This window comes from Prinia subflava, chromosome 16, assembly GCF_021018805.1.
Source record: "Prinia subflava isolate CZ2003 ecotype Zambia chromosome 16, Cam_Psub_1.2, whole genome shotgun sequence".
Lineage (NCBI taxonomy): Eukaryota > Metazoa > Chordata > Aves > Passeriformes > Cisticolidae > Prinia > Prinia subflava.
The window spans coordinates 16,990,126-17,008,339 of NC_086262.1; the positions used below are offsets into that span (position 1 = coordinate 16,990,126).

General features: G+C 48.8%; 1 protein-coding gene and 1 long non-coding RNA gene across 2 annotated transcripts in view; one reads left to right on the forward strand and one right to left on the reverse strand.

Annotated features, from left to right (window-relative positions):
* LOC134558864 (uncharacterized) overlaps positions 1–18,214 on the reverse strand; it is a 63,795-nt gene that overhangs the window by 44,825 nt on the left and 756 nt on the right. The window contains exon 2 of the long non-coding RNA XR_010082424.1: positions 16,663–16,721. This is a non-coding gene — a long non-coding RNA (uncharacterized LOC134558864). The remainder of the gene's footprint in view (positions 1–16,662; positions 16,722–18,214) is intronic.
* On the forward strand, positions 1,174–14,118 carry ADRA1B (adrenoceptor alpha 1B). Its single transcript, XM_063413427.1, has 2 exons — positions 1,174–2,529; positions 13,248–14,118. The coding sequence occupies exons 1-2, from the start codon at positions 1,557–1,559 to the stop codon at positions 13,757–13,759; spliced, it is 1,485 nt and encodes a 494-aa protein (XP_063269497.1). The 5' UTR covers positions 1,174–1,556; the 3' UTR covers positions 13,760–14,118.

Genomic DNA, 18,214 nt, shown 5'->3' on the forward strand with positions numbered 1-18,214 from the left:
TGTTGTTACTTATATTTTGCTTTATAGGCTACTGTAAGAGGATGACTCTTCCCAGAGCTGCGACGAGGTAACAACATCAGTGACCTCAGAGCCCTGAGCAAAGACTCGGGAAGATACTTCAGTATCAAGAAGTATTTCCTGAATAAAGGTAAAGTATTACCTAAAGTAAATCCTTGTCTCTGGCTTCCCCTGGGCTGTGGGTGGGAGTGCTCAGCTCTGCTCAGGGCTGGGGTTCACAATAAACTCTGCTTGGAAAAGTTACAGAGGTGGAAAAGAGGAGATGAAGCCACAGATGTGCCCGGTACAGGAGCACAGAACGGCAACAGGATTTTCCTGATCTGTTACAATTTTATTTTATTAGATTCTTAATTAGAATCAAACTTTATGCCATCATTGAATATTGAATAGTAATACTGACTCATGAATAGTACAAATAAATCAGGGGTTTTTGGAACCAATCTATTTGTCCTTAGGAGATGATTAGCTCTCTAAAATGATATGTGACTCACAAAATAAACTTCAATATATTTCCTTAACGGGCAAAAGGGTAACCGATCATTTTGTCCCAAAAGTGCTTTTTTCAGCACGTCCCACCAAGGATCTTTTTTCTCAGATAATGCCACTGGTTTTTTTCCAGGTTTGCACTGCAGGTTCCTGTGGCAGACTCAGAGTTAAGATCGCGATGTTCCCCCGGTGTCGCCCGGCCGACATTGCCCTCTAGTGCTGTCCCCCCGCTGCTGTCCCTCATTGCCGTCCCTACTGCTGTCCCCACCGCTGTCCCCTCACTGCTGTCCCCTCGCTGCTGTCCCCACTGCTGTCCCCACCGCTGTCCCCTCGCTGCTGTCCCCGCACCGCCACCGCAGGGTCGCGGCACTGACACGGCGCTGTCACAGACAGTCCCTGCACTGCCACCGCACAGTCACCAACAGCCACTGGCAGTCCCCGCGCTGTCCCCGCACTGTCACAGCACAGCCACTGGCAGTCCCCGCACAGCCACCGCAGGGTCACCGCACTGTCCCTGCACGGCGGAGCCGCCCACCGCCCCCGGCCTCGCAGGGACCTGGGGCCATCCCCCTGTCCCTGGGTCACTCCGTCCCTCTGTCCCTCTGTCCCTCTGTCCCTCTGCCCCTCCGTCCCTCTGTCCCCCTGTCCTTCCGTCCCTCTGTCCCCCTGTCCCCCTGTCCCCCTGTTCCTCTGTTCCTCTGTCCCTCTGTCCCTCTGTCCCCCTGTCCCTCGGTCCCCCCGCCTCCGGCGCGGCGGCTCCGGGGCCGTGGCTGAGCCCGCCCCGCTGTCAGGCACGGCAGCAGCGCAGCTCCCCCGCTCCGGGCAGGATCGGTGCCGCCGCCGCCGCCGCTCGCAGGGCTCCGCAGGGGAATGCGGGGGCGCGGAGCGTGTGGGTGACTCCGCTGCCCGCGCTCTCCCCGGGCCGGGGCTGCGGCTCTGCGGGCCGTGAATTCTCCTGCTCCCGCTGCCCGCGGCTCTGCGGCCGCTTCGCGCGTCCGGAGATGACTTTGAGCTGACTCGCCGAGGGACACAACCCCAGCTTGCTATGGAGGATGATTTTAAAGATGAATGCCTACTTTGGTGATAAATCCAATACATCGATACCGGGATATTTCAAAGGCTCTGCACTAAATGATGGCAATTTTTCTGCGAACAGCTCCAACGAGACAGGAAGCAGCCTGGATTCACCTGCCTTGGCCACCAGCAGGGCGATCGTTGTGGGGCTGATCCTCGGTGCCTTTATTCTCTTTGCTATCATAGGTAATATCCTGGTAATTCTCTCAGTGGCTTGCAACAGACATTTAAGAATCCCTACGAACTATTTCATCATCAACCTGGCCATAGCAGACCTGCTGCTGAGTTTCACTGTCCTGCCCTTCTCTGCCCTGCTGGAAGTGCTCGGTTACTGGGTTTTGGGGCGGATATTCTGTGACATCTGGGCGGCAGTGGATGTGCTGTGCTGCACAGCCTCCATCCTGAGCCTGTGTGCCATTTCCATCGACAGGTACATCGGGGTCCGCTACTCCCTGCAGTACCCCACGCTGGTCACCAGGAGAAGGGCCATTTTAGCCCTCCTGGGGGTCTGGGTCCTGTCCACCGTGATTTCCATCGGGCCCCTGCTGGGCTGGAAGGAGCCGGCCCCGCAGGATGACAGGGAGTGCCGGATCACCGAGGAGCCCTTCTATGCCCTCTTCTCCTCCCTGGGCTCCTTCTACATCCCTCTAATCGTCATCCTCGTGATGTACTGCCGGGTCTACATCGTGGCCAAAAGGACTACCAGGAACCTGGAAGCCGGGGTGATGAAGGAAATGTCCAACTCCAAGGAGCTGACCTTACGCATTCATTACAAGCACGTTCACGAGGACACCTTAACCAACACCAGATCCAAGGGTCACAACCCCAGGAACTCCTTAGCTTTCAAACTTTTAAAATTCTCCAGAGAGAAGAAGGCGGCCAAGACGTTGGGAATTGTGGTTGGCATGTTTATCCTGTGCTGGCTCCCCTTCTTCATTGTCCTGCCACTGGGTGAGTTGGGAACCAGGGCACTGCAAGGGCAGGGCTCGGGGTGGGTTTGTGGGATCCCACAGAAATGTCATGGGAAGGAGCCAGATGGATGAGAAGGAGATAAAGAGAAGATATAAGAGATACTGGTGGGAGGGCTGCAGGGAGCAGAAAGGAAGGGAGTGGAAGGAAGGGAACTCCTGATGTGCAAAGAGTCACACTGAACTTTGGGAAGTGTGCAGCTGCACGAAGCTGCTCACCAGGAGTCCTCAGGGCCCGTGTCACCCCAGGGGACAACATCTCCAGGGTTCACATCTGAAATCCCCCTTTGTGCTGCTCATTTGAACTGAATTAGGTGTCAGGAACACCACCAAAATGCTTCACACCAAAGCCTGGATAAGACCAGAGAGCTGCAGCACTGCAGTGTTGGGGGTTCAGGTCCCTGCCCCAGGTTTGGGATATAACACAGCAGGATTTTGGCATTTTAAGGTATCCTGATTGGAAATATCCTTAGTTAATTCCCCTGAGCTTTGGGAAGCGGAAAGGTTCCAGCTCTGAGTTCAAAGGTTACTGATCAAAACCCCAAACCAAAGGAGATCCCACAGATCCCCAAGGAAGGTGATCCTTGGTGGCAGTAGTTCTTTGTTCAGGCACTTTGGACACTGCCATGGGAGCTTTGGGAAGTGACTTTGTCCACTTTCAACTTTCAGATATTGTTCAAGCACTGAGAGAGCTTTAACACATCGCTCAGTGTCCCCAAAGCTGTGTGAAACATGCTTGTATTGTTTTTAATATTAGCACTACCTCTGAAGGGGAATATCTCGAGATATTCAATTACTGAGCTCTCAGAAATAACTGTCCAAAATTAATTTCTCTGAGACAATCTGGCAGACTAATTATGGAAAGAAGTGGATAAAGAAAAGGGAGGAAAAGCTTTTATTAATGTTCTGTATTTGTGTTTACTTAGTTACCCAACCAAAACATTTCTGATTGAGTGGTAAGAGAGTATTTTTAGAGATTGTTGTACAAAACTACACTGAGTTCAGCAGCCTGGTCCTGGTGAAGTGTTATAGAACTATCATTTCTGTGTAATATCGTTTAGAATCCTTACTGCTTCAGCTACTGCAGGGCAACTTTGTCATCTCTAGCTTATTATACTGAATTTGAAAATCTTTATGACTCAGGACTTGTGTAAAGGTCATGTTAAGGATGTGAAAAAGTCCAAACAGGAGGAAAACCATGAGTAAAGTTCTCTTTGGCTACTGAAGTTTAAGTCCTTGTGCTGGCTCTTAAAAGAAGTTTGTAACATAAAACAAGCAAAAATACCCAGCTGTGGATAGAAAGGTATTTCCACCCTATGTAGCAGGACTAGATTTGTAGCCAGTAGGTCGTGATCCCCTGATAAAGCAGATTCCCTCCTTCATTTTGAATTACTGAAGGGAAAAAAGCAGCTGTGAATACAGCAGCTCATGTGTGTGTGTGGCAGGAGCCAGGACCCCTCACCCAGCTCAGATGTGGAGCAGTGAAAACACAGACACAGGGCAGGAGCAAAGGGAGACACCAACCAGTTTCCATTAAAGTGTCAGTTTTCCCCTGGAGAAGTTATTTCAAATCCCCTGGGCTTTCTGGGAGGTTTGGTGAGCGGCTGTTAAACCACCTGAGGGAGGATTTATTGCTTGCCATGATATGATTTTATCTCCTGTATAAATTGCACCAAGGCAGCAGTGGGTGACAGGCTGGAGCCTTCAGCACAGCACCGGGGATGGCACAGGGGCTGGGGACAAAGCCAGAGCTGGGGACAAACCTAGAGCTGGGGACAAAGCCAGAGCTGGGAACAAACCTAGAGCTGGGGACAAACCTAGAGCTGGGGGACAAACCCAGAGCTGTGGGACAAACCCAGAGCTGGGATAAACCCAGAGCTGGGATAAACCCAGAGCTGGGGACAAACACAGAGCTGGGGACAAATCCAGAGCTGGGATAAACCCAGAGCTGGGATAAACCCAGAGCTGGGGACAAACACAGAGCTGGGGGACAAACCCAGAGCTGGGATAAACCCAGAGCTGGGGACAAACACAGAGCTGGGGACAAACCCAGAGCTGGGGACAAACCTAGAGCTGGGGACAAACCCCGAGCTGGGGACCCCAGCCCACCCCAGGCTGGTGCTGTGTCCCCAACACCCCCAGTGAGGGGACACTTTGCACTCCAGAGCCGAGGGCAGGAAGCGCTCAGGGCTGAGCTCTTGGCAGTGCCATGAAACTGCTGGAATCCCGTTGCTGTCAGAACCCCCTGGCTAGAAAAGGGGGACAGAAGGTATTTGCAGCATCCCATACAGGATCCAAATGCATTTCCATAGTGGGTATTTTCCCTTTGTTTTGCTGACTAGGAATAGGCTGGGTTTATTCCTTGTCCCTGACTTTTTCTTTTTAAATTTATGATCCAGCACTGTCCAACCCCTGTATTTTTATCTCTATGTATCAGAGCAGAGTCAATTGAGGATGTCAGGCATGACTCAAGCATTGCTCACAGGGACAGGTGAGAAAAGTCCTTTTCCTGACAATGCAGCTGCTCTCAACTGCAGCATAGGGGAAAGCAGTGAGGAAAGAATTCCTAAGGAGCTGTGAGCTGCCCTCTTCACAGCAGGAATCTTTTGCTTTGTGTCTTGAAGACACACAATTCAGTGAAATGCTGTTAAAAACCCTTTAAGGAGCACCCAGTGGCACAAAATCAATTCCTGGGATGGGCAAACAGCAGAGTCCAAAAGGTGCTGATGTTTTCCAAGCTCTCTGCTGGCTCCTGGGCTGTCCAGCTGAGACACCTCCCCTCCCTGCAAGGACAGGCTTCTCCTCAGCTTCTCCTTCTCACACCTTCTGCTTGCCCCAGTAACCCAAATCACACCCTCACATCTGCATCCTTGCTTTTTAGATTTCCATTTCTCTGCTCCCTGTTTCCCTCAGTAATTCCACAACTCTGCAGGAGGCTGTTGGCAAAGCAGCTCTGGATTTCTGTGGATCCAGCCACAAAACACTTGCCAAGCTGGTAAATGCTATTTCTGCAGCACTGCAGCCCCAGGTCTGAGCAAATCTACTCAGATGCAGCAGAGTTTCCTTGGTATTCTCAGCAGTTCCATGACTTTCCCAGGCAAAATTATTCTTCTTCCAGTCTGGCATTTCAATTTATTCCACAGCTCCCCATTTGATATTCCAGCCCAGAGTTATTCCATCAGGTGGCAGCTATGCCCTGGGAACAGCTGTGGTGCTGAAAGCAGGCAGATTGCTTGGAAAAATGAAAAGAAATTATAGCAATGCTTCTACAGCATTTTTCAAGCAAAAATCTGAAGGAAAGCTCTGTATCCTGTGCAGATTGGAATTCCAGCCTTGACACCACAGGCACTGAGCAGCATTAAACTCTCAGCACTGAATTACCCCCAGTCAGCTCTGGAGCACTGAGCTGAGCTGTCTTCAGCACTGGGGATGCAGAACTGGGATCAGAGAGAATCAAATTTGGGTTATTCCTGTATTGGATATTCTTTCCAGACAGCTACAGAACATCCTGGCTGCACATTTATAAAAGCTCCCTGCCTGGGCAAACAGTCACCCTGCCACCCAAAATTATTTGTGATTCAACATAAAAAATCAACTAAAGACATTCGTGTCTTTGAGACAACTTCTTGGGCCATAAATTCAGTGACTCAGCTTTGAGGAGTAAATATCTTGGATTTTTAAAGTAAATGTTTCTTTTCATCCCTTTCATACAAATTCTTCCTTAGGCAGCAGGACTACATTAAATATTCATTGCTGATAAATGATGAGTGAAAGAGATTCTTTTTATTTAAAGGCTAGAGCCCTGCAGAACTAAGGCAACACTCATTAAAACTCCCTCCTTTAAACAATGGAGTGTCCAATTTTATGACAATACCTTTGTTTAAAAAATGAATACAAAATGAAGGATCATGGGAGGAGAGGTTTAGTGTCACTCCTGAGAATTGAGATATCAGAGCAGACTTCCCAGCCTTCTCCCAGACATTCCCAGAGGGAAAACTCACCAGGCACTTCCCCAGCCTGCTGCATAATTCCAGTGGGGATCAGAGCAGGATCCACTGCCCACTACAGGGCATAAATCCCCTGCTCCCCCAAATTCTGGGGTACATCCTCTGAAAAAAAAATAAACTCTTGGAACCTGGAACAGCAGTGGGGAAAGGTCCCAAGAGCCCCAGGATGAAGACACACCTTGTGGGACTGTCACTATGAGTTAAGCTTTTGTAATCTCTCTGTAAGCAACAAAAAATAACATAAAATATTCTGCACCTTGTGAGTCAGTCAACATATAATTATTTTTAAAAGAAAACGTTCTATAAGTAGAGAATGTAGATTTATTACATCAGGGTAACCTCTCAGAATACCAACTTGGGCCCCTTGGTTTCCATGGGAAACCCTTCCAGGCTTTAGGTCTGGTGCTGTCGGTGCCCCTGGACTCTGCTCTCTGCAGGGCTTTAGGCCTGGCTTATCTTCACCTCATTTGCCCCCTCCTCCCCTCCCTGACCAGTCCAGTCTCTGGAACTGATGACCTCGAGTTAATAGTTACAGAATTCAGATAAATTAATGAGATGTGGCAATCGGGCAGGTCAATCCCTGTGCAAAGTTCAGTTGACAGGAGGCAGCAGGAACTGGCCAATTAAACATCCTGAGGGCATTCACTGACCAGCAGAGTGTTTTGGCATGTGAGGAGCAACAGATTATTTTGGGCTGATTAATTTTCCTACTCCCTTAAGCCCTGCTTTAAGCTTTGCTTTGCAAAGAGTGTCAATCTCAGTCACTTACAGACGTCTGGGGTTTAGGACAAAGTTGTTATCAAAGTAGGGGAAACTGCACAAATTCCTGGGTAATTCCTCTGCAGGCTTTGGATTTGTTTGTCAGAGGAACAAAGGGAAATCCTACAGTGCTCAGTGTCACAGAAACAAATACACAGAGCAATGCAGAAAAAAACACAGAGAAATCAGCCAGTGCTGACTCGTCAGCCCAGGGTGGCAGCAGCTCCTGTGCCTGGTGGTCAGGGAGATCCAAGGAAAAAACATCAGGACTGAGCCACTGGGCAGTGAAAGAAAATCCCACAACTCTTGAAATCAAAGGCAGAGGGAAGGGAGAATTCCAGAGGAAATGTTGCTTTTAGCAGGGCAGCTGCAGGTGAGGTCCTTACCCCAGAGGGGTTTGCAAACACGTGAGGAGCTGCTCGGGTTGGAGGGCACAGGAACAGCCCTGAGTGACCTGACACAAATCCAGCAGCTCCTAAAGCACCTGAGGCCAGAGCTCAGGGTCTCCGGTGCTTCAGGTGAAATCCTGCCTGGACCAAAGGGCCAGGAGGTTTTCCACATCTTCACTAAAACAACCCTGCATGACCCACTGCAGGGCTGGGAGCTGTTCTGATGGGCAATGAGCATCCATCTCTGAGGGACAGGAGAGAAAACCTGCACTGGGAATTCACCCAGCACCGCTGTAACTGTGCTCAGTTCCATGCTGGAGCTCTTTCCTACCAGCCAGGACAGATTGGCTCAGCTGTCAGGCAGAAGCAAGGAGGAGAAAGCAGCAGAGCATGTTCAGCAATTGCAGATATTGAAGTACAATAAATGAAATGTCAGCAGACTCAGATTAGCTTTTCTAGACTCCCTTAATCAGCTAATCCTTTGCAAAACAAGGATAATCTTGGCTCGTGTGCTGTCTAGTCAGGAGCTGCTGGAGTCTGCAACTTTTTTGGACTAAACAATAACAACAATAATGCCGTGTTTGTGTCCCTGTGCACTGTCAGCTTCAGAAACTGGACAAGATTCTGACCAAACCTGATCTTGGTTTTGTCATATTTATCTGAGGGTAGCACAGTTTAAGCACAGGTGAGTTCTCTCAGCAGTGGAAGTGACAAAGCTGGGCTGGGCTGGGCTGGGAGGTGGTGCCCAGGGCAGTAATTCTGTGTTAAAATACAAGACCCTGTCCCTTCAGAAATCAAATGTGGCTGCCGTGCTTTGCAGCTGCCTGCAATGCAAGGAGAGGTAGCAGCTCTGGGGCTTAGGAAAAGATCTCATGCCTATCTGCACTCCTTGAAGTCCTGGTTTTATTTTGGCCACTCCAGATAAGTTTCTATTTTCAGAGCCTTTCAAAAGCTCTCAAATTGGAGTCATTGTGAGTGAAGTTCATGCTGTTCTCATTGCAGTGACTTGTTCATCTGAAATATGAGGCATCTGCTACAAAGCTGTCAGTCCTAGGACATAAATGCCTCACAACCAGGACACTTTGGAGCTCTGAGCAGCCTGGGATGGTGGAAGGTGTCCCTGCCCATGGCAGGGAGTGGAACTGGATGAGCTTTAAGGTCCCTTTAAAAAAAACATCCCATGATCCCAGGATATTCACAATGCACCCATCACTGCACTGGAGAATGACAACTGCCAGGCTTGGAACCCCATCAGATTTGCATGCTACCCATTGTTAGTTATAATTTATCCTGTTTTCCTTTCATTTTCCTTATTGAATTTGATTCTGCTTATTTTGGATGCTCTCCCTGTTTCTCGAGATCATTTTTCACTGTTTTCCAGCTGTTTTCCCTGTTATCCTAACCCTCTTCTCCAGCAGCCTGCAGTGCCTCCCAGCTTGACCAACCCTCAGTTTTATAACCATCCTCTCCACTTCATCATCTACTGTTTGTAAATATCTACTGTTTGGGCTTTTTTTCCTATATTAAATAAGTCCAGGGGAATGTAAACAAACACTGGATGCTGGAAGGGAAGAAATCAGGAGCTTTAGAAATCCAATTAGCTCTAAAACCTTGGCACACTGGCTTGGCTGAGCCCGTGGTGAGAAGGGCTGCAGGAAGCTTAAACAAAAGGCGAGCACATCTTTCAGCACATTCTAAACTCACAGCAACTCTGCTCAGGGGCAGATTATTGCTCCTGCAGGGAGGATTTTAGTGGCTGTGCACACAGTGGATGTAACTCAGCCCTCAGCAGCTTCCAGGAGCTGTGGCTCCTGCAGGAATCACGGAGGAACACAGAGGTTCCCAGCCTGGAGAGTCCCGTGGGGGTCACAGCACAGAGCAGATCAATCCCTTCTCCCAGGGAAAGGTTCCCTCATAAAGCAGATTCAGGCTCATTTCTGCACAAGCTGGCTCCTGGGGGACAGATGGAGATGGGGGTTGATGGTGGGGAAGGCTCCTGTTTTCTGTCTCAGAACTCAGCTGTTACCATTCCGTGTTTTCCAACACTTTCCCTCACCAGAGCAATTTTCTAAACCTCGGAATTTTCTCTTGAAATGCTCAGGTTTAACTCCAGCCACAATGGCTCCAATCTGCACCAAAATGGAAACTCTGGAAGAAGTTTGGCCCTTGGATTTCCTTCCAAGGGTACCTTTACCTGACTCTAAACTGCCAATCACTAATTACTCCTCCCCAATTATTATCTAATCTAGGTAACAAATTCTGAGCAGAACTGATCATTCTATGAGTAATTTATTATACTTAATTGATATCAAACCCACAATGCATTAAAAATGAATGTTTAATTAAAACCTCCTTCAGTGAAGAGTTTTCCTTAATTAAGAGTACAATTAAGCCATTCCAGAAGATTTTCCTGTTGCCTATTTTGATATTTTAAGGACTTTTCCCAGGTCCACTAAAGTCCTTATGAGCCTTTTTAAAGGGTTTCAAGGACTTCCCTGACTCCAGTGGATTTGGAATTTTAATGTCTCAGTGATGCTCTGCCTCCATATTCTGCAGAATATGTGAGGAGAATTAATATGGCAAATTGTTTCCCACAGTGTTCCCTAATTTCATTGAGGAGACTTGACTGACTTTTTCTGTAATAAAGCATTCATTATAAAGAACCAGTCAAAACCTAAATGAAATTAGTTCTTCCTAAACAAAATACTTCTAATTTCCTTTTTATGATACTTGCTCACTGTATTTCCAAGCTCAACAGCTCCATCAGGCCTGGGGACTGTGGGCAAAAACCTGATCCCTCCAAACTGAATTTCTGAAATATTTCCTGTTCTCCATTTGCACAAAAAATCTCGTTGGTGTCAGTGGCGCAGTGAGAGGGAGATTGTGATTAATAAATCACAGGGTTAGTGCTGAGAAATAGAAGTGAGCAGAAAATACCCATCCCTTGGAGGGAGGCTGTAAAACCTGGGAGAGCAATCACTTGGAGCAGGGAAATCCCTCTGGCCACCCCACCAGCAATAAATCACTGAGGAGAGAACCACATGCAAATTTTCCAGGCATTTTAAAGAGCAATTGAAATCAGAACAGGGCAATATTTAATCTCTTTATCAGGCTGCAGTGGGGAAGTGATTGGAGATTAGAGCAGGAAGTATCAGCCTGGTGTTGGAGCGTGTTCAGCACGCTTTGCTGTAGAATTTCACCAAGGGATCAAAACTGCCCACACCTGTTTGCTCCTGACAGGTTAATGCAGCTAAATAAAAGGTATTGTAGTTAAAAAAAAATAAAATAAAGATCAGCATTTAGTTACAGTAATAGAAAGGGTTTAAAACTGAGAAATTCAGGAGTAAGGTCTTGTGTGATTTAGATTAAAGAAGCACAGCTTGTTTATCTGCACTGCTTCCCAGTTTTCATCTCTAGACTTTCACTCTTTTTATCTGGCCTGTAAAATTCCTTATCTACTTATTTAATTTATTTATAGTATTTTCTCTGTGCACATTTAACCTGCCTAAAAACATTTCAGTTTAGTAATGTCCTGTCGATTTTCGGCTGTTGCAGTATCAGTGAAAGGCCGACCTTTAAACCCACCACTGTGGATTCAAATCTACACCCAAGAAAAAATAGACACTCCTGAGCCACTTCATGAGGTTTGCTGGACTTTAAGAGCTAAAAATCATTTATATATTAAAGGAATTCCAGAAAACAATTTAAGAAATTTATCAGTATGAGCTCTAAAAAGTTCCTTGTACATTATGGTGCTTTGTAGTTGTTTTCTAAAGCCACAGAGCTTCTCTTTTCCCTAAACTGAAGGGAAATATTAACAATTATCACTTACAAAATAAACCCTGCAAAGATTTTGCAGCTGAGCATGGGGAAGATTTGGTAGCATCCTCCTCATCTTGGCTGCAGTTATAAACTTGGATCAGCTTTTCCTAAAGCTTTATAGGAATGCAATGGCTCATTCCAGGGAATGGCAGGAATTGTCACTGACTCTTTCACCCCAGACATTCAGGAGAGACCCTTTTGGGAGCTGCACTGATTTGGTGTATGCTGGAAATTTTTCAAATGAATTTCGAGGTTACTGTGATGTTCCTTGTGCTCTGTAATTCCTGCAGCATCCATCAGGACAGAGGCAGGACCTGCAGGACCTGCAGGATCTGCAGCAGCTGCACACAAAAGGCTCTGGCCAAACCCTACAGATCACTGCCAGCAGCACGGCCCTGAGGACAGGGGCTCACCTTGCAGGAGTCCTGTGAAACCCTGAAGTGCAGGAGTCGTGAGGAAATCCCTTTAAACTCTCCATTTCAGCCTGAATTCCTCAGCTCCAGGGCAGAGCCAGAGCTGGCACCATTCCCAAACTGTGCCAGGATAAAATCTGGGATCTGGCTGCACAGGACCCTTCATGCAGGGAGTGCAGCCCAGCCCTGGCCCCACACACGCTGTGCTGGCTGTGCTGGCTGTGCTGGCACCCCAGAGCTGTCACCAGGAGCAGAGGAAGTGCTCTTGCATAGTTTCGAGGCCCCAGGCATGACCTCTGCGTGTCTGTGAGATGGGAACGGTGCCCAGAATCACATCCCGCCCCTCCACGGCGTCCTGACAGCCACCACTGACTCAGCTGCTCCCACAGCAAACCCAAAACCTCTCCAGAGGAAAAGGTTCCTTCCCAGCCAGCCTGGGGGGTCACCCTCCATTGGAAACACTCTGCAAATCTAACTCCAGTCCTTGCCAGAGGAATTCTCTCCTGGATCCCCTCTCCTTGGTCACTTGAGGTGTTTTCCCAAATGGATAACAGATCCAGCTCTGTTTGCCATAAAAATCTCACACATTCTTTTCTCCAGCCCCACTTGCTAAATTTAGCTGATCAATTACCACTAAAAGCACAGGAAGTGGATTCCCCAGTGTGAACTTTTCATTTGGGTAGCCTCGTTAGGGAAATTGGTTGTGAAGGGAAGGGGAAGTATTCTCAGAATAACCTTTGGTTTGGGTTACACCATTTTTATGAATGCCTGAGATATGGGAAGTTCCCATAAGTTCGGGTTTCAGGAGGTTTGAACTCTCACAATAATCTGGATAAATGGAGGGCGTTCAGGAGCTGCCAGAGGATGTATTAGGAGTTCTAAGGTGTGTCTGGAGATGCTCTTTTTGAGGGGCCTGGGAACACTTTTCTTTTAAAATGACCTTTGAAAGCTCTTTGAAGAAGGCACAACCTTATTCCTTGTGTGCCTCATGCAACAGCCTGGACGAGGGAGGTTTGATCTGTCCCAGGGATCAGGAGATGTTCCTGCAGCAGGTAAGGACCTATAAACACACGGACTGCTTCTTATTTTTTAATCCTTCATCAATATGTGCTCCTTTAGCTTTCGGATGGGAAACGTTTCCTTATTAGCTTTCAAAATAACACTTTAGTACCAGAAGGCCAACCCTGAAAGCAACATGCATGAAAGAGTTTTAAAACACAGATTCTAACAGCAATCTGATGAACGTGTTCCCTTCCTACAGGCAGACAAACCCCTTATCTCAGATTTTCTCTGCTTGTTTCCCCTGGACAGGATCCCTGTTTTCAGCTCTGAAGCCCCCTGAAACGATCTTCAAGGTGATTTTTTGGCTTGGCTACTTCAACAGCTGCTTGAACCCCATCATCTACCCCTGCTCCAGCAAGGAGTTCAAGAGGGCTTTCATCCAGATCCTGAGGTGCCAGTGCCACCGGCGCAAGCAGCTGGGCTGGTGGCCCTACAGCTACAGAAACTGGAACCGCTGCTCCCTGGAGCACGCCAGGAGGGATTCCCTGGAAGACAGCGGGAGCTTCCTGAGCAGCAGCCAGAGGACTTTATCCTCGGCATCCCCCAGCCCCGGCTACGTGAGCAGGATCAGCCACCCGCAGCTGGAGCTGTGCACGCTGCAGGAGTGCAGGAACTGCAGCTCCGCGCTGGGCGCGGCCCGGGAGGGCAGCGGGCAGCAGGGGCACTGCCAGTTCTTCACCTTCCAGCTCCTGCCCGAGCGCAACGGGCACGGCCCGGCCGCGGGCCAGGGCTCTGCAGAGGAGCCCGCGGGCTCGCCCTGAGCGGCAGCGCTGCCTGCGGGGCCATCCCCGCTGCAACGGGCCATCCCCGCTGGAACGGGCCGTTCCGGGCCGTGCCGAGCCGTTCCGAGCCCGCCAGACGCCGCCCCGGGTCACGCCAGGCCGGGGAAGCGCTGCAGCCGTGCTGGGTTCCTCGGGAGAGCTCGGGAGGGGCGCAGGGAGGGACAGGGGGCTCCACGTCACAGCAGTGCCCAGGGCAGGGACTGCAATGATCCCAGAGAATTCCCGGAGAAACTACTGAGGAGTGAGCAGCGGGCAGGGCTGCACACGCCCAGGAGGGCACGGGGGATTCCTCAGGTGTGCTGGGAGAGATGAACAGCCACAAACACCCGCATGGAGAGAGGGGGGAACGGGAGGGCACCGGGGGGCAGCTGTGCCGGGGAGGGAGGGAGGGAGGGAGGGAGGGATGGATGGATGGATGGATGGATGGATGGATGGATGGATGATGGATGGATGGATGGATGATGGATGGATGGATGGATGGATGGATGGATGGATGGATGGATGGATGGATGGATGATGGATGGATGGATGGATGGATGGATGGATGGATGGATGGATGGATGGATGATGGATGGATGGATGGATGGATGGATGGATGATGGATGGATGGATGGATGGATGGATGGATGGATGGATGGAGGGATGGATGGATGGATGGATGGATAAATGGATGATGGATGGATAAATGGATGATGGATGGATGGATGGATGGATGGATGGATGGATGGATGGATGGAGGGATGGATGGAGGGATGGATGGAGGGATGGATGGAGGGATGGATGGAGGGATGGATGGATGGATGGATGGATGGATGGATGGATGGAGGGATGGATGGATGGATGGATGGATGGATGGATGGATGGATGGATGGATGGATGGATGGATGGATGGAGGGATGGATGGATGGAGGGATGGATGGATGGATGGATGGATGGATGGATGGAGGGAGGGATGGATGGATGGATGGATGGATGGAGGGAGGGATGGATGGATGGAAGGATGGATGGATGGATGGATGGATGATGGATGGATGGATGGGTGGATGGATGGATGATGGATGGATGGATGGGTGGATGGATGGGTGGATGGATGGATGGATGGGTGGATGGATGGGTGGATGGATGGATGGATGGATGGAGAGAGGAATGGATGGAGGGAGCAATGAAGGATGCACTGAGGTCATTCCTCCCCAGGTTGTCCCTGGCTCTGCCCATAATTCCCAATTGTTCCGTACATCGCTGTACACTTGCACTTTAGGGATGGAAAACAATGATTAAAGTCATTTCTCAACAACTGAAACACTTGCTCCTGTTACTGCAGGGCTGGATTCCAGCCAAGACCCCTCATCAGGATTCTCACTACAAAATAAAACACTTGTGGCCACTAAATTTGCCAGTGTGGCTCCTGGGGTGCAGTCCCTTCCCTCATCACCAACACACGTAACTCTTCCGTCAGGAATTAATTAAAGGAGTTCCTTCACAGGATCTCTTAGAAAGATTGAAAATTCCAGCAGAGGTGAGAGCTCAGAATCTCCATTTCAGCACTCCAGTAGTGCCCTGCAGACATCCGAGGATCAGAGGATCTGATTTCTAAAAGCAACACTTGCAAATCACCCCAAACACCTCCCAAAACAGGAGTGACCACTGGAGAGCCAAACCCCAGCCCTCAGCTCCTTGAGCACTCTTTGGAAACAGCTCTGCACATTTAGAGGCTTTTCCTTTTCCTCTTGAATAGGAAGAGTCAAACAACACCACCTTCACCTCCAGTCACAGCCTCAACACAGGTACAGGCACTAAAACACCTAAAAAAGGGGAAAACCTCCACATGGACCTGAAGGAGGGACTGCAGAGATTACAGAGGAGAAAGTCTGACACACCACCTTAAAATAGGAAACTTTTGCAAGTCCACCTGACTTGTGGACATCAGAATAGATGAGATCTGTTCTGAATATCTTCATTTTTCCCACTGGCATCTTTAACAATCTGTACCAGGCAAAGCCAGCCCAAACGAGGCTGTAGAAATCACCCCTTCCTTATGTTAGTCCTTCATTTGATGCAATGTTTTCCTTTAAAGGAAAAACTATTTGGGTCAGGGCACAATCATAAGGCCTTGTGGGACAAGTCCATTTTTTATTACAGCCAAAATGGATTTGCCAAGCAGAACATGCAGTGGCGGTGGCACATGGCGGGGTCTTTTCCATGTTCGTTCACATTTCTGATGAACCTGCTCTGTGGGCAAACAGGTTCACCTCTCAGAATGAATCGCTGCCATTTAGCACTGAAGGTGTTCATGAAACACTGAGTTCCCCCAGGTAAAGCTGCTGTGTGGAGCTTCATCCCTGAGGAGGGGCTGCTCCAGAGCCACTCAGTGCAGAGGCACAGCTGGAATGGCTCAGGGAGCTTTGTCACAGCCCAGCTGTACAGAAATTAAACCCATTAGGCTTCAGGGCACTCAGCTCTCACAAAAGTGCTGCTTATTTGTGAGAAGAGTCATGATAAAATCAATCCAGCTGAATGAGGCTGGAGCTGCAGAGCATCCTGCCTCCTTTGCTCTTTGGAAATGCAGCTTTTCATTATCTTTACAAATGTGATGGGGAGAGGAGAGGACATTGCTATTACAAACTACAGTTCCAGTCTGGGAAATGTCAAAAAAATGCATCTTTCTATTCAGCAGCTGAGCTCTGTGCTCTCAGTTTGTGTGCTTGACTTTCACCTCAGACAAATGAGCAGAAAATTGCCGGGCACAGGAGATAATCACAGCAGTTATGGGATGGATTATTGTGTGCTCACACACAGAATTCCTCATCCCACACACTAAAACCAGCCCATCCCCACGGGAATGCTCAGGGCTCTGCTTGATTCACCCCACAGGAGTTGCTCACCTTGTTCCCAGCTCCTCTCACACACTGCAGGACGTGGGGCACACAAACACCACCTGCACCTGGAAAGGAGAAAGGAACACCTCAGAACATGGACACACATCACATGGGCTCATGGCGGTGCCACCCAAAAACGTTCCCACCCACTGGGATTTTTGTGGACACTCAGAGGCTGCAATTCCATCACTGGATTTAAGGATCCCAGGACAACCTGCTTGTCTGCTTGGGTTGGGGTTAAGCTGAGGGGATAAGCCAAGTGGAGAAAAGTTTCTTCCTGTGGAGAAAAGCAGGGCTGTGATGTCAGTTTATGTCACTGTGACAGGGACGGGTCCCCCTGCACCCCTCTGTCCTCCTGCCTGGCTTAAAGCAGAAAATCACATTACATTTCTACTCAGTTGTAATCTGTGACCTGGCTTTTTCCCAGAATACCCAAAATTACACCTCCACATAAGTGGGAGGAAACAGGGAAAGGAAATCTGGGGAATTTCTTATGATAAAATACATTGGCTTGAGCTGTGATGAAGATGCGCCCTGTCTAGTAATTCTCATAATCTTTATAGAATTCCAGACAAGACACAGAGAAAAAGAGAATGGATATTCAAAATTAATAAGAATCCATCACTGTTCTCTAATAAACCAGCCTAAAAAGCGGATGTAGTAAAACTTTAATTTATAGCTGTGATTAAAAAGCCTTTAATTGCCTATTTCACAATTTCCTTTCAAAATGTTCTTTGGGAAGCACAATCATTTGATTCCACTGGGACTTGTGTGCAAATGTTTAATTCTGGTGAAGAACCTGAACTTTCTGTGACCTCCAGAAAACGGCAATTATTTTTCCTTTGCTTGATTTGTTGAGCTTTGGTTTCTGCACTGTGAGGATCAAAAAAGCTGTCCCGAGAAGTAAATTTAACACATGGCCCGGAGCCTGAGGTAGTTGTGCAACATTTGTCCCTCTCCTGGGCGGCTGAGAGCCCAACCCTGCCCTGCTGGGACGCGGGGGAGCTCCGCGCCTGATTTCGCCAAACTGGACCAGTTTCACCCCAAAGGAACGGGGACCCGGCTTGGGAAATCCAACATCGCCACCTATGGGATTGCTGTGCCGTGCCGGGGAGAGCCACAAACCCACTGAATCCCCGAGTTTTACACGGCACAAATCCAGCCTTTCACACAGCAGGACTTCCCCTTTGGGCAGCGGGAGGAGTTGGGTATGCTGCCTTCAATAATTATAATCAATAATGACAAGGTATTTTCCAGACTGCTGGGTTTTATCAGCCCAAGCTGTCACCTGGCTCACGGCGTCGTGTTGAATCTGCTGTAAGCAGCAGCGTTGGGAATTTCTGAAGAACAACCCAAGTGCAAAACCCTCCCAAGTCTCTGTTTGAATCCAGGGGTGTTGTTCCACGCCCTGGCACAATTCAAGCCTCCTTTTGGGCTCAGATTTGAAATACTTTAACACCTCTGATGAAACCAGAATGGGATGTGAGGCTGAACAAGAGGAGGATCATCCCGAAGTTCCAGGGGAAGCCCCACACATTCCTGAGCTGTATAAACATGA